Source organism: Chinchilla lanigera, unplaced genomic scaffold (genome assembly GCF_000276665.1).
Source record: "Chinchilla lanigera isolate Chin_1 unplaced genomic scaffold, ChiLan1.0 scaffold00020, whole genome shotgun sequence".
In the NCBI taxonomy this organism is placed as follows: Eukaryota; Metazoa; Chordata; class Mammalia; order Rodentia; family Chinchillidae; genus Chinchilla; species Chinchilla lanigera.
The window spans coordinates 12,792,066-12,815,793 of record NW_004955421.1 but is presented as its reverse complement, the minus strand read 5'-3'; the positions used below and the strand labels follow the sequence as shown (position 1 = coordinate 12,815,793).

Here is a 23,728-nt window from a genome sequence, read left to right as displayed (position 1 = left end):
TTTTCAGGTTTGCATGAGAAGTGATTTTTCTTAAAACTGATTTGCTTGACTCCCCACTCTTGATTTCCTTCATCATAAGGTGGAGAAGTTGTTGTACTAGTTTGTGATGAGTTACTGCTTTGATTTTGTTTTCCTCCGTGTGTGTGTGTGTGTGTGTGTGTGTGTGTGTGTGTATGTATGTTTGGAGGAGCTAATCTTCTCAAAGTCAGCTTTCTGTCAGGGAGATTTGGTTCTTGCTTCTTTCCCTCTACTCTCCACAGGTGAGAAAGCCACCTGGGTAGCAGTGACTGCACTGTATACTTCAGCTTGCCCTGGACCAAACAGGATATCCCTCATCCAGCTGGTGCACTTGTGCCAACTTCTCCAGTATCAGCCATTAGGATGAAAGGGGAATTCATGTCACCCATGCACTGACTATGGGGTCCTTGTTTGTTATGTCTTTCAAGTTCACATGTGGCAAAGGGCTGTTATCTCTGACCCCCTCAAATTATCCACAAGGAAATTTTAACACTTCATGAACTATTTTGAAATATTATTTCTATGATACGAAGTCCAGTTATTCATTCAGCTACATTTGTTCAGCACCTACACGAAGTTAGGCACCTTAAGAGTGGGGCTGAGAATTGCCAAGAATGTGTAGACTCTTAAAGGAATTTATAGTGAAAGAAACCTGGTCCAACCCTGATTTCATCACTGAAGATAGTGTGTCTGTCTGTCCTTTGACATGTCTGCATAATTCAGAGGTACCTGAGAATGTATGCAGAACCAACCTGATGAAGAGTGTGCCCTGAGAATTTCTTTATATGTAACATTTATTTATTTATTTGTTTATGTATGTATTTATGTGCTTTTTGTAGGCCAACTCCACAGGTTGAATGGAACAAATTGGGGGGCGATTTACCAAAAAGAAGTGAAACAAAAGAAAATCATGGCAACACATTGAAGATAGAAAATATCTCCTACCGGGACAAAGGAAATTATCGCTGTATAGCCAGCAATGTCTTGGGAATAGCCAGTCATGATTTTCATGTCATAGTGGAAGGTACGTTCCCCATGAGGATTTATGTTGTTTCTCTCGTAAATGAATTAATATAATTAGAGGATTTTTGCATATCTAGTTATAATGTTATAATGTCTTACCAATTTTGTATGTTATAATGTCTTACCATATTTGTTATAATGTCTTACCTTTAAGTGTGAACTGAATGATACTACATTTCACACCTTCAGTGTGAACTGAATGATACTACATTTCAGTTGATGAGGTTTTCACTTACCCCACCACCCCTGAGCCACATGAAAGGGACAAATGACACAAAAAGGTCTTATGTAGGGTTTAAACACAGTTTCCATGGTTTATTCAAGTACTTATTAAACCTAGTCTCCTAAATCATCTTATTAAACCTAGTCTCCTACTTATTAAACCTAGTCTCCTAAATCATCTTATTGTGAAAAATGATCTTTATTGTAAGGTACATATGATGATGTATAATATTAACTCACTAAAAGGAAGAAAGGAAGCTCACTGTAGTAGCACATGCCCGTGATTCTATCACTTTGGGTGTCTGTGGCAAAGGATTATAAGTTCGATTCCCTGTCTGACAACTTAGTGGCTTAGTGAGGCGTTATCACAAAATAAAATAAAGCAAAACGGGCTGTGAGTGAAGCTCAGTGGGAAGGCCCTGGTTTCAATCCCTAGTATCACAAGACAGTAAGGATTATGATGGAAGAAAGTATTACAAGGAGTCTGGAACTTTCTTCCATTATGATGGAGTTCCAAGGAGTCTGGAACTCCTTGTAATACTTTCTTCCATCATAATGGTCTTTAGTTCCTAATCTTGTTATTATCTTGCTATGTCCTTGATCACATTGTTTCACCTTAGTGTTAGTAACTTTCTCATCATTGTATTACTGGGACAGAATACCTGACACACATAACTTAGGACAGAGAGGTTTCCTTTGGCTCAGGTTTCAGAGGATTCAGTCTGTGACTGGCTGGCTCCAAGGTAGAAACAAAAATGGCATGATGGAATGGCAGGGTAGGACAGCAGCTCACTCACCTCCAGGCAGCAAAGAAGCAGATACAGAAGGCAGGGGGCTGGGCAGCAGATATAGCCCACAGTAACACACAGCTTCCAAGCAAGCCCCTCCTCCTAACAAAATTTGTAGGAATGAACTCATCCGTGGATGAACCCTCCGATGAGTAGAGTGCTTCCATGATCGGTCACCTCACAAAATCACTACCTCTGAATGCTTGAGATTTTAGATTTCAGTGTAAGTCATAACGCTGCACCTCAGTTCCTTCATTGAAGTCATGAGGAAATCTTAGCTCCATCCTAGAGCCAGCACTTTGGAGGGGTCTATATCTTCAATTTAAATTGTTTTCTACATATTGTTTATGAGGAAATAAGAATAGACTATATGTTATAAATGCTGATTCTTTATCAAAAGTAGAAAAAAGTACATTATGTTCAAATTGACTCTGCAAATCCATCAACTGATGTTCTACTGTCCTTTGTTTTATTGATAGCAATAGGTAGGCAATGATGATATCTTCTTTAAGAAGTAGCAGCCACAAAATATAGCCATGCCTGGCAGAAGTGAGGGCTATCTAGCCCTGTGGTGAATTTGATTGATACAGACTATTTTCTGTGGGTCTGATCACCCTGAGACTTTTTATCTATGGTTTAGTGGGCTGTATTGATCAAATTAATGAAATGATTACTTCATTTGTACTTACTTAGTACTGTGTAGGCTTAACTATTGAAAGGAATTGTGTTTCCCAGACTACAATTTAGTGAACTAGTGCTTTAGGGCTCCCATTAATATTGCAATAAAGTTCACCTCTTAGAGCTTCAGTCTGCACAAATACCACCTAAGGAATGGCCTGTTGTTTTAAAAGAAATGAAATGCCACTCACAAGTAAATATTATGATAATTAATTTAGTCATGCTCCTGTTTAGAATAATGCTGTGTATCAAAATCTGCTCTAAAATGTGTATTATTAGTTAAAATTAGAACAGAAAACAGTAGATGAAAATTTCATTGTATTTAATTCAAAGGATCAAAAACCTATATTGGAGAAAAATTAATATTATGCATGAGCATCCACATCTGGCAACAATAATATATCTTTCTGACAAATTATCCAGTAAGAAATTCAGAGAGAATTAAATTTAATTGAATGCTTTGAAAGATCTACATTGTTTATAATTTTTAAAACATCACTTGATGCTTCTATATAATTTGGCTATATTGTATAACTCCCTACCCCCTCTCTGGCATACTCACATACGCACGAACTAGACATGTCTAATTGTTAGCAGCTTCTACACCAAGTCGCTGACGATTAGAAATCTTTCCAGATGGCTGGAACATTGCTACGATAGCTGAATATTTTAACAATCTGGCCGTGGTTTTCTTGACTGTAAGACCAATGCTTTCAAAAGAATTGCAAGGCTTGCAAAAAAATCAAACACATAAAATTAATTATGCAACTTAAAATGTTGACTCTAGGAGTCCAAGGGTGTAGGTTTCCTGAAAGTATTTTTCTCTCTATTCATGAAGCAGCTATTAGCAGTATTGAGATGTAAATAATGCTTTTATGAGGAATATTTAATCATTTTCCCTTAGTAATAAACTACTAAATATACCATTACCTATATGTTTTAGAACTTTCTCTTTACATATGCCTGTGGAAATTAAATTATGCTCAAGAAAACCTTTCTCCCTTTCTAAAGTGTGAAAGCAGTGCTATATAACCTTCGTTAACCATCTAGATGGATGAATTTACATTTATTCAATTTTGATTTTCCTTCCTTCATCTTCCTCTTGCTTGTCTTTTCTTGTATCTTGTTTGGAAACTCGATTTAAAAAACAAGAACTATCCATAGGGTAAAAGGACACCGCTCTTGTATACATCTGATGATCTGGTTCATTTTGAAAATACTCTTTGTGCTTAAATAAATGCATAGCTTGTATTCTAGTCTCTGTGATATGTCTTCCTGAAAACAAAACACAGTCACAAATGGAATGAGCTTATAATTTAATCGGCAACATTCTAAATATGAAATCAAATTATAATTCAAATCTTGTCATATGTATGAACCAAAACAACCATGATGTCTTAACTGGGTACAATTATACTTTCTAGTTATCCATGATAGGAATAATTCTAATTGAGTAAAAAGAAATATATTAAAATTGCACCTGAAATCTGCATTCAGAAATCAAACTATAATCTCATATTTAACTGATTATTTAAAACTTTTTAATAGCAATTATTTATTAATAATTATGTATCAATAATATAATTCAAATTTTTGTGAATTTTAAAAGGATGCCACACACTGAAGTTCAATTTGATTTTGATATTGTTAAGAAAGCCACACTTTAAAGAAGAAATCAATTTCTAAAAAGTAGCCATTAAATTCAACTCTTTATGAACCTAACAATTTATTATACTATAAATATGTAATAAAAATTTTTGAAAAAAGTTTTACTAAAAAAATGCACTGTGTTTTGATTTATGGGAATCAAATTTCCTGTTTTATTTCTCCTTTCTTTTACTAGTGATGAACACGTCTTATTAGCTTGGCTATGACATTCTCAATATTCAGATATTTTGTCTTCATTTTCAGCAATATGAGGCAGATTTATCATTAAATTTTTGTGTACGATTATGGTTAGGTGAGTAAAGTTTCAACAGATGTAATTTTTGTCACTTGCTGCTTATCTTAGGGTAATACGTGGTTTCTCCCAGTGGTTTCAGGTTTTACTATCTGTCCACACTGTTGAGTCTTCACTCACTCAAAAAGATCAACCCTGGAGGAACACAGTTGCACGTTTTAACCTCAGGAAAAAAATCTGTTTGTTCTTTGTCTCTGCTTGCCTGTACCTCAGCCATCCTAAACTTTCCATCACAAAGCTAAGGTTCTCAAGCTTATGATCCTTGCTTTAGTATACTAGGTACCAACTAGCTGCTATGTTCAACAAATGTGTGTAGTTATGAGAGTGAATGACTAGAAAGCAGTTATTTCTTCCTATCCAAGGTGCCATCTCTTCTCTTCTATCTTTTTGACTGAAATCTTTGGGGATCTATCCTCGCATTACAACTTCGTAGTACTCCACATGTGTCTGCTTTGTCCAAGACATTATGCTAAGCTGAGTAAGATTTGGCCCTGGCTCTTAGGAAATCACCAGTTGGACGATTCTCACTATTGACATCTGCCTGGGGTAGAAGTAAGGGTGGTGTCAAGACAGGCTGGTGGTCTCTTTCAAATCACGTGGCAAAATCTACCTCTGCCCATGACCAGCTTAATCTTGCAGAAGAAACATGCAAAAGAAACATAAATACCAATGCTTCCCTTGTCTGAACATTCATAAAGCTTAGGAAGCAAGGTTCAGGCAAACGTTAGCAATGATTCCTACTGCTTGCCTGCAACTTCTTGGGTCAGTTAACACAGATACTGGGAGCTTGGATTTAGAAGAACAAAGCAACACTTGATAAGCTGAATTGACCTTGATTCCTATCTCAGGTCCAAGCTGATAAGACCACATTTAAGTAGAAGCTGACCAAGGGCTTCAGTGCTGCTGTCTATAGATCCCCGGAGTGTCTGGAACAGGAAATGAGGATTCTTTACTGCTAACCATGGAAAAATTAGCCTTTAAGGTGAAAGGATTGAATGAGGTGCCATCTGAAGACTCCTTCCAGCCCTAACATTCACAGATCTGAAGGCAGTCACTGAGAGATTAATGAAATTCATAGGAAGGGAATAGAGATACAAATCCTGATTTTATTATACATTAAGATTTAGACAAATATCATTACATGATTTGTATTTTTATATTCTCTGGAAGCAATAGTCAGAACTTACGACCCTAGACATAATTTTCATGTTCATGGAGCATTTCTCTCTAACACATCTTATTTAATTCTATGGTTGTTGCATAAGAGAAGAAAAAGGGCCTTCACATACAAATCTGGAACAAAAACACCCACCACCGTCACCTTAAGAGTGAATGCTCAGTTTCTAACTCAGACAACTGCATTTCAAAATAAGTGACTAAAGAGCCATAGATTAATGAACTATTAATATAGGTGTATAAGTTGGAATTTACCAATTAAGTCCACATCCTGTGGAACAATTACAAAGGTGTTTCTTTTGCTCTGACTTGAACTTGGCAGAGTTATTTGCATATTTTTGTTTCACCTGGCAATTTTATAAATATTTTTACACATTCATTTTCTCTTTTACATGAAAAGATTGAAAAGATATTGTGATTTAATACATGCATATATATTTACAGCTTTTCCTTTTTTTGAATAAAAGCAGAAATCAAAAAATCCTTCCAGGAAATAACCCAGCAACAGTTGCTGGGAGTTACTGCCTGTAGGTTTTGTGTGTTTTTCTCTGAAGTTAAATCATCCAAACCATCCATACATTTATGAAATCTTTTATTAGCTGTTAGCATAATAATATGCTTAAGCTTACAAAATATGACAGTAATGCTTGAACTAAATAAAAATGCTTCCTTTTGTTCTGAAATACAACTCAAGAGTATACTACTGGAGCTTTAGTTCATAGAAAGATGCAAGTAATTTAGTTCCCTCCTGTGTATGTTCCAGAAAATTCGTTTTGAGGGCAATAATCAAATGTTGCTTTTAAGCTTCTGTATCTGTTTCTTTATTAAACAAAATCTCTAGAATACAGTATTATACAAATTGATTAATAAATAAGTACAGATAGGGACACATTGATATAAAGTCATTACGAACTATTTAAATGTAGAAATTTTCAATTGGGTTTATTTTAGAAGTTCTGTATATATTTCTAGAATGTCAACCTTTCTCAGATGACATCCTGCAGCTTGAGAATAAGTTGTAGCCAGTACTGAAGAACTCACCATCTGTTCTTCTTCTTTCATTTTCTGCAAACAGAATAGATAGTTACATAGCTAAATAAAGTGGTTGCACAACTATTTTTAGTAGGTAGTTTAGTATACATGCTTAGAGTCCAAATTAAGTGAACACACAGAGCATGCACATACATACATGCACAAGCACACACACACTATGCTTCACAAAACACCCTCCTTTCTTTGCAGAACCATTACCAAAAAAAGAAAACAACCCCCCCAAAACCAGAACTACTGTACGTACTATGAAAAAAAAATATGTGATTTCTGCCCTCTGCTGGCACCTAGTAGAAACAACAGGCTTAACATTTTTGAGTGTTTTACTCTGAGTAAAATCTTCCCTTTTTTCCAGAGCCTCCTCGCTGGACAAAGAAACCCGAGAGTGGCGTGTACAGCACGGGGAGCAGCGGCATCTTGTTGTGTGAGGCTGAAGGGGAGCCGCAACCCACAATCACGTGGAGAATCAATGGTTTCCCCATTGACAGTGAGTAAAAGCTCCACTTGGAGTACGAGAAAGAGGGGAGTGATGGGATGGGATAATTCAGGGTTAGACACCCTGATACTGCGTAGACATGGAGTTAGGACCTCACTGTGCTGACGAAACAGACCTAACCAGGAATCAGAAATTGCCTCTTTATGAGCAGTTTGATTGTTGAGACTTTATAACCAGGAAAAGCCATAACTATAGTTTATGTGGTTAGGTCATTACATCAATTACATAGAAAATGCGCGTAAAACAGCAACTGAACAGGAAAGAGGACACCTCCAAGGTGGAAGCTGACTATTATTTGTTGCCCTGAGATGGATACATGACTTGAAGGTTGGGAACACAGTTGGGACGCCAAGACCTCTCCCAGATTCAGAAAACAGCTATCTCTGTCCTGGGTTCTGCCCCTTTCCTGGTCAACCTCTGGTCACACTTTTCTTCGTGGTTTGAAAAGGTTCCAGGCACAAGGACATGCCAAACTTGAATCGGTGCTTAGTACCCTGCCTGCTCTCAACCAAGCTCCAGTGCCATTTGCCCCTTGACCTTGGACCAGCGCATGTTAGGTGGAACTCCTGGAAGGCCGTGGACCTGAGCTCCTGTCTAGGCCATGAATCTGCCTGACTCTTTACCAGTTCTCCCCAGGCCCAAGTTTTTCATACTTCCAACTGGAGATAACGGTAGTTAGTAATCATCAAATGAGACAGAGTCAGTCTCCTGGGGCAGTGGTTTATCTGCACGCACTGTAGTCATTTAAAAACTCTGGAGCCAGACTGCCCGTGTTTGCATGTTGGCTCTGCCATTTACTAGCTTTGTGACTGGGATGTTACTGACCCTTTAAAACCTATTTCCTCCTTTACTAAGAAAGCAAACAAAAATAGCAGTGACTCAGGGGCTTGTTATGTGGGCTAGAGAGGACAGCACTCAGAGACGGCTCTGCACAGGCTCTGCCAGGAAAGCAGCCGACTCAAAGTCCTGTTTATGGCCACTGTTTGCACACAACAAACCTTCAGGGCCTTAGCATTCGTTATTAGTATCTTCAAGTTTGAGACTTTTCCTCATTTCTTTACACAACAGAGTAACAGATGAAATGAAGTTTGGAGGAGGTAAAAGGGATGTGAAATCAATTTTTGTCTATGAAGAAAACTAAGCCAATCGAGCAGGAAATGTGAATTTTCTGGAATATACACAGGCATGTCATTTTATGTATGACTGCTGCTTGTGTGTTTATGAGAGACAGTCACAAATTAGCAAAAGAAAATTATAAAAGAAGTACTCATATACACATTTGACAAATTCAGTCATATAATAAATAATATTTACTGAGCATCTCCTAAGTGTTGAACAATGGCTTATTGCTTGGGTTGTAGCAGTGAATAAAATAGACAGAATCCTTGCTCTGCCAGATCTAATATTCTAGAGATGAGATACAAACAGACAAATAAGCAAATAGACAAATAGACAAATAAGCAAATGTACAAAATAGCTAGGTAAGGAGAAGAGGGAAGGGAAAATCAGGATCATGGCTTGCTGTATTATTATAATGTCATGTGAGACTCTTGTGATATCATACCTGTAGTTGGGACCTGTGGGAGAGAAGGAAGTCAGCCACTCCAATAACTGTGAAAGTGCTTACAGGATAGAGAGAACAAGGAATACCCAGTGTCTTAGTTAGTTCTCTTTCGTTGCTGAGACAAAATACCCAACACCCAAAATGAAGGAAGGAAATGTTTATTTAGCTTACAGTTTGTGGAGGTCCATACTTGGCTGGCTCCGAGGCAGAAGATAGCAAAGCAACAAGAGCAAAGAGGGGAATGGCAGCCGAACAGAAAAGCAGCCAGAGCAAAAGGGAGGAACCGTCAAGCAGCTTCTTTCCCTGCCTTACTTTGTAAACAGGCTACCTCCACCTAAGGGGCATGTAGCTCTCACATAATTTCCATGTCCTCCTCTTCCACAGGCTCAGGATGTATGCAAAGTAAGCACCCTGGCTCCCTGCTGAGTCCCTTAGCCAAACCTCTAGACTCCCCAAGTTGACACAATGTATCAACCATAACACTCCACCCCTTGTCAATTTGTCAACCAGATACATTTCTTTAAACAAGTTTCCAGATACAAAAACATTATATTATGTTAGAACCATAACATTTCACTCCCTAAAGACTCATGTATATCCCTTTATGTAAAAGACATTTAGCCCATCTGCAAGAGTTGCCAAAGTACTAACAATTGCAGCATTGCTGAAGAGTCCAACTACCAAGGCTCCTCTGAGATGTAAGGCAAACTCTCAGCTGTGAGCTCCTGTACAAATGAAAAGTTAAACACTTCCAACATTCAATGGCACAAAATAAGCAGTACCGCTCCAAAAGGTACAAACGGGGGGATACAGAACATTGGGACAAAAAAAAGGCCAAAATCCAGTGGGGCTAACATTATGGCCTGTGGTTTCATGTCCAGCATCTGAAGCAACTTGTGGCACATTGTGAGCTCCAAAGGGCTTTCATGAGTCCACCCCTATGGCACTTCTGGTGGTTACTGCTTATACGGCTTCTCTCTTAGGCCCATTTTGCTCCCTTCTTGCAACTTTCCTCAGATGATTCACGGTCCTGGCTTTTCCAAACTTCTGAGGTCTCCAGTGCACCTTTTGATTCACACTCACAGCCTTGCACACTGCCCTCTCAGGGGCACACTGCCTGGCCTCCCAGGCCTTCTGAAATCTGGGTGGAAGCCTCTTAAACCTCAGAACTCCTGCATTTTCCATGCACCTAAAGCCAGGGCCATGGGGATAATGCCAAGGTCTGCTGCCACCTGGAGCAGTAGCCAAGTTTTCCTCTCTCTTGGCCACAGGGGTCAAGTGCCTGGATTGCTAGGCACTCTGAATCCAATTCTGAGGAACAAATCCTCTATGCTGCTGTCATTCTGGAACCTGGTACAGCTGCCACCGCCATTCTGGAACATGGCGCTCAGCAGCTTTCTTCTCAAGGCGAGGTCTTTCACCTTTGCAGTTTTGAGGCTGCAAGGGGTGGAGACTTGCTGCTTCTTGTGATGCCCTCAGGCCATCTTTCTAATTTTCTTGTTCTTTCTCAGCAATGGATATCTTCTCAGCTCCACCTTTGCAGTCCACAGCATTACTGGAGCTTTCTTTCTGGCCAAACTCACAACATTTTAAGTCATCCTGCCAGGCTCTTTGTCCTTGATTCTCAATATAAATCTGGCTAAAAGCCTGCAACAATAGCCATGCCACTTCCCCAACATTCGACTGCCTTGAAATTTCTTTTGCCAGATTAATCAGTCCGCTGCCACCCTTAATCCCAGTCTTAGGCAACGTCTCTGGATACGAGCAAAATGCAGACAAACTTTCTGCTAAGCCATAACACACATGGTCTGGAGTCCAACAACCAAGGAAGTCCTTCTTCCCAACAGAATCCTCCCGAACCCGGTCTTTATCAGCAGGATTTCTATCAGCTTTCTGATCTTCTGAGCTCTGACCAGAATCTCCCAAACAGCCGAAGGTGTTCTAGCTCTACTCTTTCAGGCGACATCTCCGAATCTTTCCAAACTCTTCCCACAAGCCATTTCCAAAGGCTCTTGAACCACATGGTCAGGTATAGTTACAGCAACGACCCCACTTCTCTGGTACCAAATTCTGTCTTAGTTGCTTCTCTCTCATTGCTGAGACGAAATACCCAATTCCCAAAATGAAGGAAGGAGAGGTTTATTTAGCTTACAGTTTGTGGAGGTTTCAGTCCATACTTGGCTGGCTCCGAGGCAGAAGATAGCAAAGCAACAAGAGCAAAGGGGGGAATGGCAGCTGAACAGAAAAGCAGCCAGAGCAAAAGGGAGGAATGGCGGCAAGCAGCTTCTTTCCCTACCTTCCATTGTAAACAGGCTACCCCCACCTAAGGGGCATGTAGCTCTCACATAATTTCCATGTCCTCCTCTTCCACAGGCTCAGGATGTATGCAAAGTAAGCACCCTGGCTTCCTGCTGAGTCAGTTAGCCAAATCTCTAGACTCCCCAAGTTGACCCAATGTACCAACCTTAACACCCAGACTCCCCCAAGATGTATTTGGCTCTGTGAGGAAAAGAAAAAAGCCTGGTGAGACTAAAGCTGAGGGAACAAAGGGAAGGCAGCACTAGGTGTGAGATCAGCCATGGGTGAAGGCATCAGAGTTCGGGTAAAGGTGAAGTCCCTGTGGAGAACTGGGATGTTTTTGGAAGTAGATGAGTAACTCTTCTAAGATTTTAAGCAGAAGGTCAATGATGTGATGTAATTCAGATCCCAATTTCAGTGTTCCTTCCACAGTTCTTGAGTATCTCTCTCCTAGAGCCTCGGTAAAGACATCCCAACCACGCACAGGTTGAGCTGTGTGATGACAGCGAGCTGACTACAGGGTGTGAAATCTCTTTGAACTTACAGTTTTAGAAATTGATATTCTAAAGCTGTACTCTCTGTCTTACTTGAAAATTAGGGCGAAATGAATACTGCTGTCCGATTTCACACATTCAGCACCCAATACTTCTGAAATGTACTGCAAGTTTAAAAGTAGATATTCTATATCCTGCAGTTTGCAGATGTAGCTACTGAAGCTCACAGTGGTTATATTACTAACTTGGGGATACAATCCAAGTAATGTTAGAGGTAGAAATGGAGCCCTGAAAAGGCTTAAATCCAATCATTACCTCTGTATTGTATTATTTTCCATCAATCTGATGAAAGAAAAATTGAAAAATAATTTCTGAATTATGTAATAACTAGTATAATTTGCTTGGGAACAGTAAATAAAAGTGGTTCATTTGAATCCCCAGAACTATAATCTTCTGCCAGTATGTGGCATATTGTGCAATTCTCATGCCATTCCTGGAAGGCCAACTTGAGCAGTGTTTTTCATCTCAAACAGGAGGCCATAGTTTCACTTTTAATTCTGCAATGCTGCATTGTTTCAAAGCTGGTTATGGGACTGATGGTAAAAAGAAAAATTAAAGGGTCTGGCTGGCTAACCGCAAGGCTAAAACCTCTGACAGTACAGCACAAGGGTGAGGGGGCAGATCAGACACTCGGTGTTTTGCAGCACTCTTTGTGTTCAGACCAAAAGAACTTGGAAGACTTCTTCATCTTGCTAATTCTCAAGAAGAGGTGATAAATTGTCTCCAAAATTTTACCAGGCTTCTAATGCTGCTTTAAGAAATTGCTAGAAATTTAGCTATTTAAAATAGTACAAATTTACTGTTTTGCAATTGTGTAGGTTAGAAGTTTAGCACAAGTCTTGATGGGCTAAAATTGAGTGTTGTGTTCCTTCCTGGTGATGCTAGGAGAGACCCTCCCTTACTTTGCCTTTTCTAGCTTCTATATGTTGTATTCTGTGCCCCATAGCTCTCTTCCTCCATCTTGAAAGCCAGCACTGCTGTGTGCGTCCATCCTTTATTTCCATAGTCACACTTCCCTGTGGGCACAGCCAGGGAAGATTTTACTGCCTTTAAAAAACCATATAGTCTTGGGACTGGGGATTTAGCTCGGCGGCACATCACCTGCCTGGGAAGTGGAAAATCGTGAGTTCGATTCCCGGTACTGGAAAACAAAACAAAACAAAACAAAAGAGAAACCCTATAGTTACATAGGGCCAGCCTGGGTAGTTCTGGAGGATTTTCCAATCTCAAATACCAAAGTTTTTACTCTTAATCACTTCTGCAGTGTTCCTTTTTACATGTAAATGAAATATTTACAAATTCTGTGGGTAAGAATCTGGGCATCTTTCAGGGGCTTCGTTTTTCTGCCTCCTTACAGAGATCTTTCATGAGCAAAATGCTGACCAACATAATTTTTTTCAGCCATTTTAACAACTGCCTGCTCTGTGACAGCCGCCCCTCCAGAACTAGATACGTTCCACACTAGCGCATGGACTAGGTACTGCCCTCTGGAGTTCACAGTCAAGGGCAAAATGTCTTTATTGATGACTCCACGAAGAAAGAATGTATAAGAAAAGCCTTCTCTCTTAACATATTACATCTCATGTTTTCTAAAATCTATAAGTTACTCTAGTGATTATTTTGCACAATGGAAACACAGTAAGAAAAAACAAGATTGGTGATCTTACATCATTTAAAGTAAAACTGTTTACATGTTTGCCCCCACTCAACATTCCCAGCCAATGTATATTTCTTTCCATCGTTTTTGTTGTAGAGTCGTAGCAAAGGCATGGGATTGCAGCCAGGAAAATTGCCAAGTGCTGTAGGATATATCCTTCACCTTTTCTAAAAGCTGCCCTCTAAAATGTCCATGTAAATGTTGATACACCACATTCTGAGCAGAGTCAGCAAATGGGCAACATACACCAGAGTTCTTTAGCCCTTAATAAATAAAACATATATTAAATATACTCATTTCCAAAGATCATTGTAGGATCAGGAATTGCAAAAATTTGAAGACTTGCCCTTTGGTATCAAGGAGGGTTTTGTCTTGCGTGGAAAGTGATAAGTAATTTATGCGAAGTATTTACATAGTATTTACATAGTGAAACAAGGCAGGTTAAATGAATAATGTGGTTCAGAAAATTTCAGAAGGGCCAAGGAGTGAAGCAAAATAGGTGTCAAAGGAAAAAGGTGCAGCCAGTGCTGGTAGGAGGGAGGATCACTTTGTGTTGATCATATGCTTTGTGCTGTATACAATTCAGGTCTAAATTCAAAACAGTAAATGAGCAGCAGTCCATAGTGGGATCTGAATACCAAATGGACAATGTGGAATCTTACGGTGAGTAGGGATATAAAAAAGCAATGACATGTTTTATAGGTTAACAGATATTCTGACAATACATGTTAATTTGAAGGAATCTTGACAATATAAAAGGATCTGAAAAGAAAACTATAGTTAATCTTAAGAAAGCCTATGTATTGGCTGCAGTGAACTATTATTCACTCTAGACTGGTTTTAAAATATGAATACTATGTGACACATTTAATAAATGGTATTTAAATGTTTTATATCCTATTCTTTATCATACTGACATTCTTTAATCTCTTTCAGATCATCTGTTTGCAGGTGATGTTGTCTTCCCCAGTGAAATTAGTTTTACCAATATCCACCCAAATCACACTGCTGTGTACCAGTGTGAAGCCTCAAATGTTCATGGAACGATCCTGGCCAATGCCAACATTGATGTTGTAGGTGAGTACACCTGGGAGTAGAGTAACCTACTCTTTTCTGAGAGAAAATGTTCAGTAACAGCTGATCACAAACACCAGTTGAATTCTTGGCACATAAAACATAAGCGAAAAATACAAATAAAAAGATCTTGTACTTTGTCTGTGGTCTTAATACTCTGTAGTGTAATCTTGCCTTTGGAATGTATAGCATGTAGAAACGTTTTGAATTTTAAATCATTGCACTGTAGTATTTGGCTGTCTTCCATTTTTGTCCACACGGCGAGGACATAGAAATTTTTATAGTTTACTGGTTTTCAGACAAATACGTTACTGGTTTTCAGACAAATCTTTAAAACTGTATTTTGCTATTTTCAAATAGATGTTATTCCATTGATACAAACGAAAGATGAAGAAAATTATGCTACAGTGATTGGTTACAGTGCTTTTCTACATTGCGAATACTTTGCTTCACCAGAGGCGGTCGTGACTTGGTAAGCTGCCATGCTGTTTTCTTAGGATGTCTCAGGTAGATTTTTCCCTTGTTTCTTCATCCATCATTTGACAGGCTGCATTGTATCCACATTGTTATATGGAGCCAATGCCTCTGAGAAATAAGGAAGCAAACTTAATAACCTGTCTCTCCTGAAAACATTGGCTAGGTTTCTAGGATTTTCTCACTTGGGGAATTAAGGAAATTCATTTGTACTCAGAAAGAAAAGCAAAGAATTAAAAGGATTCCTTAGATAACTTTAAAGACAGATTTTATTTTCATTATGAGGCGATATAAGGTCATATATTACTTTACTGTTGTCATTACTGAGGCCTGCATTTAATTCCAAATACAGATGTTGAAATGTTAACTATATTCATTTCAATATTTTAATTGTCATCCTTAGTCTAAACACATTATCTAATGAATCTGCCGTATTGGTTACTTTACTGCAAAAGGTTGGTTACACTGCTATTGGGTAATTGTGCCATTGTTCTGCAGGACCTGGTGTGGTGTGAAAAGAGACCAGGTCATGAAAGTACAGACCCAGATCTTGTCTATACCTAAAATTAAAGTTGTGACATTTTGTTGAGCATGTTAAGTTTTGCATTTTTAATTTTAAAAAGCTTCCAGGAATCGAGGTATGTTAGTACATGTCTATAATCTCAGTACTCTGGGGACTGAAGCAAGAGGATCACAAGTTCTGAGCCTAGCCTCGGCAAACTAAGAAGACTCAAAACAAAAATGTTAAAGGGCTGGGGCTGTAGCTCAATAGGAAGGAACTGAGTTCAATTTCCAGTATTGGAAAATAAATCTGGGATATTATTATTGATATTGCTTATTCAAATGTTGACACTGTTTAAAATTTCACTTTGGAGGAAAGCCTCTCCTTCACTTCAGTGTAGACCTCACCTTGTGAAATCCTTTGAGCAGCAGCCACAGTTTTTCCTTTCCAATTTGGAGTTAGAGCACTCACTTACTGTGAAATGTACAGGGTGAATCAAGGGGTGGCAAGAAATGCTAGGAAAATAGATAAGTATAGGAGAAAATGACTTTAGGGTTGATAGAATAAATATAATCTATATCCACAGAAGAAGTAAGACATCCTGGTTTATAATATTTCTGAATGGCCAATGTTCTCCCAAAACAGGAGGGAGGTGTATTATCTCTTTCAATTACTAGCTTTCCCATTTAACACTGTGGAGCAATCATTAACTAAAACAGTTCACCATCAGTAAGGCAAAAAAATTTATTACTCTCTGAGGACACATAGAGAATGGTGCTGATAGCGATGAGGAAGACGTCTGAAATGCAGAGCAGAGACTGGATTGCTTTGACCTGCAATCCATTTGAGCAGATAAGATACACATCTGTAACCATATCTGAGGAATTGTAAACTCAGTAGAAGATTTTAAAAGTTTTACTAAGCTCCTGAAGGAGGGAAGAGTCTAAATGATATCAGTGATGAGTAACAAAAGAGTTTCCAAACCAGCCTCGCTCCAAACTGATCTATGCTTTATTTCCCCATAGGCAGAGAATGGATGAAGCACAACCCCTTGAAGGCAGGCGGTACCGTATCCATGAAAATGGTACACTACAGATCATTGGAACCACTGAAGAAGATGCAGGGTCATACTCTTGTTGGGTAGAAAATGCTATTGGAAAAACTGCAGTCATCGCCAATTTGGATATTAGAAGTACTTTTATTTCATTTTTATTTTGCCTGGGTTCAGTCTCTCTTCTTTTCCTCAAATGAAAGAGTCTGATTTAAGTTTGAGCTCCTGCTAAGGTTCTTTAGATCCTTTCTCAAAAGTCATAGATTGCTTTTCTTCTGAAAGACTGCTGTGAGCATTACAGAGCCCGATGTGTACATGACTTCAAATAACTGTAAGAAGGAGCTAGGTGTTGGATGGCCAGGAACATTTAAAAAGATTCCTGTGCCACTTATTAAATAGTTTCTATTACTATGAAATTGATTTATTTTAAATTGAAAATTAGCAGTAGAATTTTTAGTAATACATACATTTAATGTTAATTCAATTTAGCAGTGTCTTCAAACTTTATACCTGAGATAACAAGTAAACAATTTCTTCACACTTTCAGTTTTAATTATTTCCTTGAGAGAATTTTGGTATTAGATGCAGTTTTGGAACTGGAGGTCAGCTCTTTACGATTTTGCATCTAAGAACCTCCCCAGGTCTCAGATAACAAAATAAAGGTGTACTTAGCTTTAATACGTTATTAAAAGCTGGGTGTGGTGGCACATGGCAGTAATTCCAGAATTCTGGGAGGCTGAGATCGCAAGCCCAACCTGGGTAACTTGCTGATTTAGAAATGTAGCAAGACCATGTCTCAAAATTAAAATGGTAGAAAGAGCGGGGGATGTAGCTCAGTGAAAAAGTATTGAGTTCAATCCCCAGTTCTATTAAAAAAAAGTAATTAAACAGTAATATTAATGAGTAAAGATAGGATACTTTGAAGCAATCATCATGAAGTTGATATTTTTTGAAGGTACTAGCCTTAATAGCAATTTTTGTGCTTCATATTGCTGATACTACTAATTTATCTATATGAACTATAGGTCTCATTCACTATAACTCATTCAACAAGAAATTCAGATATGTATTGAGTGTCTAATGTAAATAAGCTTCCTTCCATGTGGAGAGTTCTTTTGTGCCTGTGTTTCAGTGTTTAACCTTGGGTTTTCAATTAATAGCAAACAGACTGATAAAGAATCAAATAACTTTCTCTTTTTCATTACAAGGTTTTAATTACATACTCAGAAGCACTAAAAGAAGGAAATATATTATTTTCAACTTCTAGAGGCATTTCCTCATACTTTGGTTACACTCTTTGCACAAGAATTTCTAAGAGAAATGACCAAACTATTAATTGGCACTTGTTTACAAATTTTGTCAGATGCCCAGGTCTCCATAGAAAGAGAATTGTAACGCTGTGTGATGTTAGGAAATTACACAGGAACAAGTCTTAAGTGACGATTTGAGTATAATGTTAATAATTTAGGTTCCCTAAATTGCAGACACTTGGTAATGAAGTAAGCTGTGCTCTACATCCCTAACTAATGTCTCTGTTTGATGAAAACAGATGCTACAAAACTTAGAGTTTCTCCTAAGAATCCTCGGGTTCCCAAATCACACGTGCTCGAGCTATATTGTGAGAGCAAATGTGACTCACATTTGAAACATGGCCTGAAGCTGTCCTGGAGTAAAGATGGAGAGGACTTTGAAATTAATGGTACCGAGGACGGCAGGTAAGTAGAGTATCATGGTAGATTCTCATCTGACCTCGAGTTTAAAGCATTATGTTTAAAAAGTTGGTGCTAAAAGTCTTCACACTGGATGAAACACCAAAACTGATTATTACATTTCAGTGTTCACGTCAGTTTTTAAAAGGTCATGCAGTGATTCACTCTTCTGTCTCGTATTTTTCTTCTTGCTTTTGCTACTGAATTTTCATACCACATGTATCATCTTTTTAGTTCATGAAGCAGAAGCCATTCCAGGTAACTGAGGCAGATGTATTGCGTGGGATTAAGTGTTTACAAAAGTCTGGGAAAGACTGGAGGAGCTTGGCCTAAGGGGTGCTGCTTAGAAATCTGTGGGGTTCTTAATCACATGGCACTGCATCTGTGATGTAGGTCTCTGAAAACGCCTGATGTTCTCACAGCCAGCTCTCCCCATTAGTGATACTGGTGGGTCCAGTCACTGCCCTCTCTTGTGTCTCCCAGAGCCACTCGGCCCCCATTACCCTAGGGAACGTGATTCCCATTTTGCTTCTACTTCCAGGCTCACATGAGCGCCCCCTGTGGCAGAACTTCAGTAGTATCTGGAATCTTTCCTTCTAGAAACTATTGATAAGTACAGCCCTCACTTCATATCTGTGGTGGTCTGGTTCGAGCTTCCCCTCCCTGAGATCCCAAAATCCATGGATGCACAAGTTCCTGATTCAAAATGTGTTGTATTTATCTGTAAGCTATGCATGTCCTCCTGTACACTTCAAATCATCTCTATGCTGCTCATCATACTTAGTATGTTAATGCTATAAAATAAGCATTATGCAGTGTCTTATAGGGCATAATCACAAGGGAAATGTGTGTACATGTTCAGTATAGACTCAAATTTTTTAGGTTATTTTCCATCCTTGTTGAATCCAGGAATGCAAAGCTGATAGATTTAGAGGATCACGTGGATATTTTTGGGTTTTCTAATGTCTACATAAAGAATATAGAAAAAGACAGAAGATAAAATAAAGAAAAAATGGAATAGATGCACAATAGTACTAGACAACATCAAGCACATCAAAGAGAGAAAAGAATCAAAACAATCAGAGTGCCTGTTCTGTCTCTGAAAACCTCTGGAAGTCAGCTTTGCTTCCTTATTATGTTGCTTTATTACTAAGTAAGGGTTAAAATTTTACCATCTTCTAATCAACTCTCATCTCAGGTTAAGCTTTGCTACTCATTACTCTGAAAATGTATATCTGAAAGTCTAGACGAGATGTGCGCTCCTTAGACGAGCCCACAGCAGAGCCCTGATTAAAAGCCTGTACCTGGACTCAGTGGCCTGGGCTCAAATCCCAGCTCTGTTAGTATTTGCGCCTGTGCCGTCAATCTGCTTAATGTGGCTATGTGTCCATTTTATGCTCAGTGACATATTTTGATGAAAAATATTAGATGACTTCATCATTAGGGTATTGTACATTAATATACTAAGCACTTAGAAAATACTAAATACACACTCCTTTTTCATTACTATTGTTTTTACTACCACTATCACTTTCCCATCTGCTTTTCTCATCTTTGCTGCTTGCCTGGCATCTGCTGCTACTGGTATTCATGTGTACAACTGTGAGCATGCTAGTGCACCATCACTAGCTAAAAGCACTAGTCTCAGCTTTGAAACTAGTTTATCCCCTCCTATGCTTTCTGTATATGTAAAAGTTTGTGCAAAGCCAGTCTATGTATTGCAACAATATTCAAACAAGAGGGGTTAATTATGCACATCTGTATTTTGCGTCAGAGATCTTCATCCTTAGATTTTTTTTTTTTTTTTTTTTCGGTACCGGGAATCAAACTCAGGACCTTGCGCTTGCCAGGCAGGCGCCTGTGCCACTGAGCTATAGCCCAGGCTCATCCTGAGATTCTGCTCAGGTTAGTTCTCAGATGCTCTGTCAACTACTGAGATTTACCTAAATTCTCTTTTTCTGTGACTATTACCGGTTTACCTGAGGTCTTCCACGTGATCTCTGGGCTATCACCTAGAAAAGCACCAGAGGCCCTGGGCTTGTTGCCTCTGGGGCATGCGCATTTTGGCTCTGACCTCAGCAGCTTGAGCCACTTTCTCAGTCTCTCTAGGATGCCGAGGTTGTCTCTAAAGTGCACTTCCGGTTCTCTGCGAGGACTGAGTGAGTCACTCAGGTGTTCCTCCAGCTGCCCGTAACAAGCGCTGAGGGTGAGCGACAGTGGCCTTTAAGGCCTCAGGCGTGAGGAGAGCGCGGAGTGACTGCAGATGTCTGGTTTTCACTGCTGCCAGGAATAGCTCTGAACTTGCGGTCGCAGATGTCTGCTGCATTTCTAGGGAACCATCAGTAAGTCCTGCTCCCCATCTTCCGAGAAGGCGCCATCTCCTTATTCCTAGGAAGGGAACCAGAAAGTTTTGCTGAGTAAGAGATTAAATTCCGTGTCGAAGGTACACAGAAAATAATGAGAAGTGAGAAATCTTCCTTCCCTTTCCCCCTGTCGCCTTCCATATGTGCGGGGTTATGGTAGACGCTGGGAGTTTCCTCTCTGGACTGTTACGTCCATGCAGTGCCTCCTGTGCCGTTAGTGCTTCCCATGTATACTTCCTCCTTAAGCCTCACATCAGCCCTGTCAGCTTGGCTGGATGAACCCAAGGAACTTGTGGATTTCTAAACAGCCGGCTATAAACCATACTCTTGTTATGAAAACTAAAATGGAGAGCACGGATATGAAATACGTCTTAACTTATACCATGCTTAATAAAGGCGCTGGAGAACGTTCCCGACCATAGGCAGAATGAAGGACCCAGCTCCGCAGGCATGCCGAGGGCTGGGAGGGGCCCTGCAGCCGCATCTAGGAGAGCATGGGAGGAAAATGTTTGTGGCAAATAACTGTGAGGGCTCTGTCCTCAGCACCGAGGAAGAATTGACTTTCTCCCTTCAGAAACAGCAGCAAATAAAAAGAAAGAGAATATGAAAGGGAAGAGAAAGGAGAATAAAAGACTATGAAGCAGTAATAATGAGGTTATGTTTTCTAAGAAATCACGAACTAAGACAATGTTTGATTCCACTATACTTTGAAGCAATTTTCTATACTTCAAACCTCTCAGATGTGAGTTTTACATTAAAAATATATTTAAGAGACAATCTGCCTTCCTTCCTGTAAGGATCACGCTATTTACAGTATTTCAAGAAAATAGCCACTGCTGTGAAAATATTTCAAGTTTAATGGAATTTTACTTTAAAAATTATGTGAACAGCTATGTTGATAATACACGGATAGAGTATGAAAAATATAATTTATAAAGAAGTAATTTTCGTGTAGTAAACGCAGTTCCAAATTGGCAAAAATAAAATAAATGATTAAAAAAAAAAAAAAAATCCAGTTGAAATGATTTGCTGAAGAAGTGCTATACTGCCACCTACTGTTGGAATGAATCACGTAATTCTGGTTAGGGATGGAGACAGAGAAAAAGGAAAGTTGTGCCCGAAGTAAGAGATGATCAGATTCTTTGCAGATATTTTGCTTCCGTGGAGCTGGGGTGGGATTCAAGAACCTACTTTTCCAAGAAGCATTGCAATTGATCCTACGCAGGGTTTCGCACTGATAACTGAAAATTATTCAAATATGTCTTAGTTACTATACTTCTTAGACATGACAGGCAACACATAGTTCCACTTTGACCTCCGTATCATAGAGAGTTTGATTACATGTTTTACAGTGTGATCCCATTTATGGCTATGTAGACGTTGGTATATGCTTGAATAATGCCTCCATTTCTCCACCGGAGCGTTCCTAAATAAAATTTGTTCTGTGAAGTTTCTGTGTGACTCCTCCTTGCATTTTTTCCACGAGAGATCTACATGTTTGAAAAGGCTGCTCCGGCTGCTTCTATGCTCTTCATGTTCCTTTGTTCCTGACAGGATAGTTATCGATGGAGCCAATCTGACCATTTCTAATGTGACCTTAGAGGATCAAGGCATTTACTCCTGCTTGGCGCAGACTGCACTTGATGGCGTTGCTGATGTAACTCAAGTAACTGTCCTCGGTAAGTTCCTTTTTGTTGTTGTTTTTGGAAAAATTTTTTAAAATGAATTTAATTGGCACACTTTTGATGTGTAGCATGACCACATTCACCATAGGGAGTTTGTACTTGTACATAGTACAGCTTCATTCCTAATTCAAGAAAAATCTCTGTTCATGTCTTTTCCATTGCGGATTAAATTCGGTTGCTGCAGGGTGATGAAGCCAACAATTATTGGAGCCCTTACTTCTATACTGGTAGTGTGAATTTTTTGTTTAAAAATAGACCCCACTTTCAAATGCTTTCTCTTCTTCTTATATAAAATAAGTTAATTCATGCTTAATTCTTTTCCTTACATGGGTAAGTTTGCCAATAGCAGTAGGAGGTAAGTGATGCTTTCAGAAAAAAAATTAAGCTACTCATTACTTGAGTAGCTTGAGTTCTAGGGCTGTTGAGCTAGCCTTTGTGGGTGTGCAGAGAGGTAGGGATGAGGAGAGGAAAGGGGTAGAGTGGATTGCATGAGGGATTCCAGTGATGGATACACAGTGGTCACGCTCTCCAGCAGGCTATGGGCTCAGGCTCCAGAGGTGCGTGAAAGGTAGGGAGGAGCTTCAGGCATTCTACAGAGGAATTCCTTTGTTTGTTTTGTTTGTTTGTTTTGTGTGTGTTATAAAGCTAATTAGAAAACTGCCTATTTCACTAGAGTAATCAATGCAATTACCCCTGAAATCACTAACATTAACAGCTCTTACACCATCTGCTGGATGTTTCCCAATTTCCTATCTAGATTCACTCCGCCAGCTTTGACCTGGAAAGCTGTCCTGTAAGACAGCATCAGCAAACCACTTGCCCTCTAGCTTTCATTTGGTGTGGCCCATGGGGAGCCTTGGGAATGGGGGAGACTGGGGATGTTCATTACCCTCTCTCTCATCCTTCTTCTTTCCTCCATCCCTCCTTCTCCTCCTTCCCTCCCTTCCAGGCTAGCTATGTCCAATTGCTGAAATCACAGCTCCCCCAGAAGAGATTCTGGTAACTTCTCCCCATTACAAGTACTTCAAGTGACCCCTACAGCCAACACCATGGTTTCAGGAGTCCTTATTAAAAACTATTGAAATACTGTACCATGCATGAGTTTCTTTCTGGGTCTCTGACGGCTGCAGACATCATTACAGTTTCCATTTGTTCTGGGTCAGATGGAATCACTTGGTGTTCCTTTTAGTTTGATGATATTTCTTGAACACACTTGCTTTTGGTTACTCCTCTGTTCTTTTCTATTTTTTATTTTGAAGAGAGTAGTAAATGAGAAACAAACAAACAAGAAATAGCAGCATACCAGTACCACAAATATAAATCAAAGCAAGAACATTCAAAGGGATACAGAGTCTCAAGACAAAATAATGCGAATCAACAGTGGTT

The 23,728-nt window shown here is 39.2% G+C and overlaps 1 protein-coding gene across 8 annotated transcripts in view; it reads left to right on the top strand.

The window, feature by feature from the left end:
• Chl1 (cell adhesion molecule L1-like) overlaps window positions 1-23,728 on the top strand; it is a 194,421-nt gene that overhangs the window by 142,059 nt on the left and 28,634 nt on the right. For all 8 annotated transcript variants that reach the window (XM_005383759.2, XM_005383757.2, XM_013513790.1 and 5 more), the window contains 7 exons: window positions 858-1,042; window positions 7,271-7,402; window positions 14,421-14,561; window positions 14,919-15,030; window positions 16,560-16,726; window positions 18,135-18,300; window positions 22,212-22,336. In XM_005383759.2, coding sequence (XP_005383816.1) covers window positions 858-1,042; window positions 7,271-7,402; window positions 14,421-14,561; window positions 14,919-15,030; window positions 16,560-16,726; window positions 18,135-18,300; window positions 22,212-22,336 — 1,028 coding nt within the window. The remainder of the gene's footprint in view (window positions 1-857; window positions 1,043-7,270; window positions 7,403-14,420; window positions 14,562-14,918; window positions 15,031-16,559; window positions 16,727-18,134; window positions 18,301-22,211; window positions 22,337-23,728) is intronic.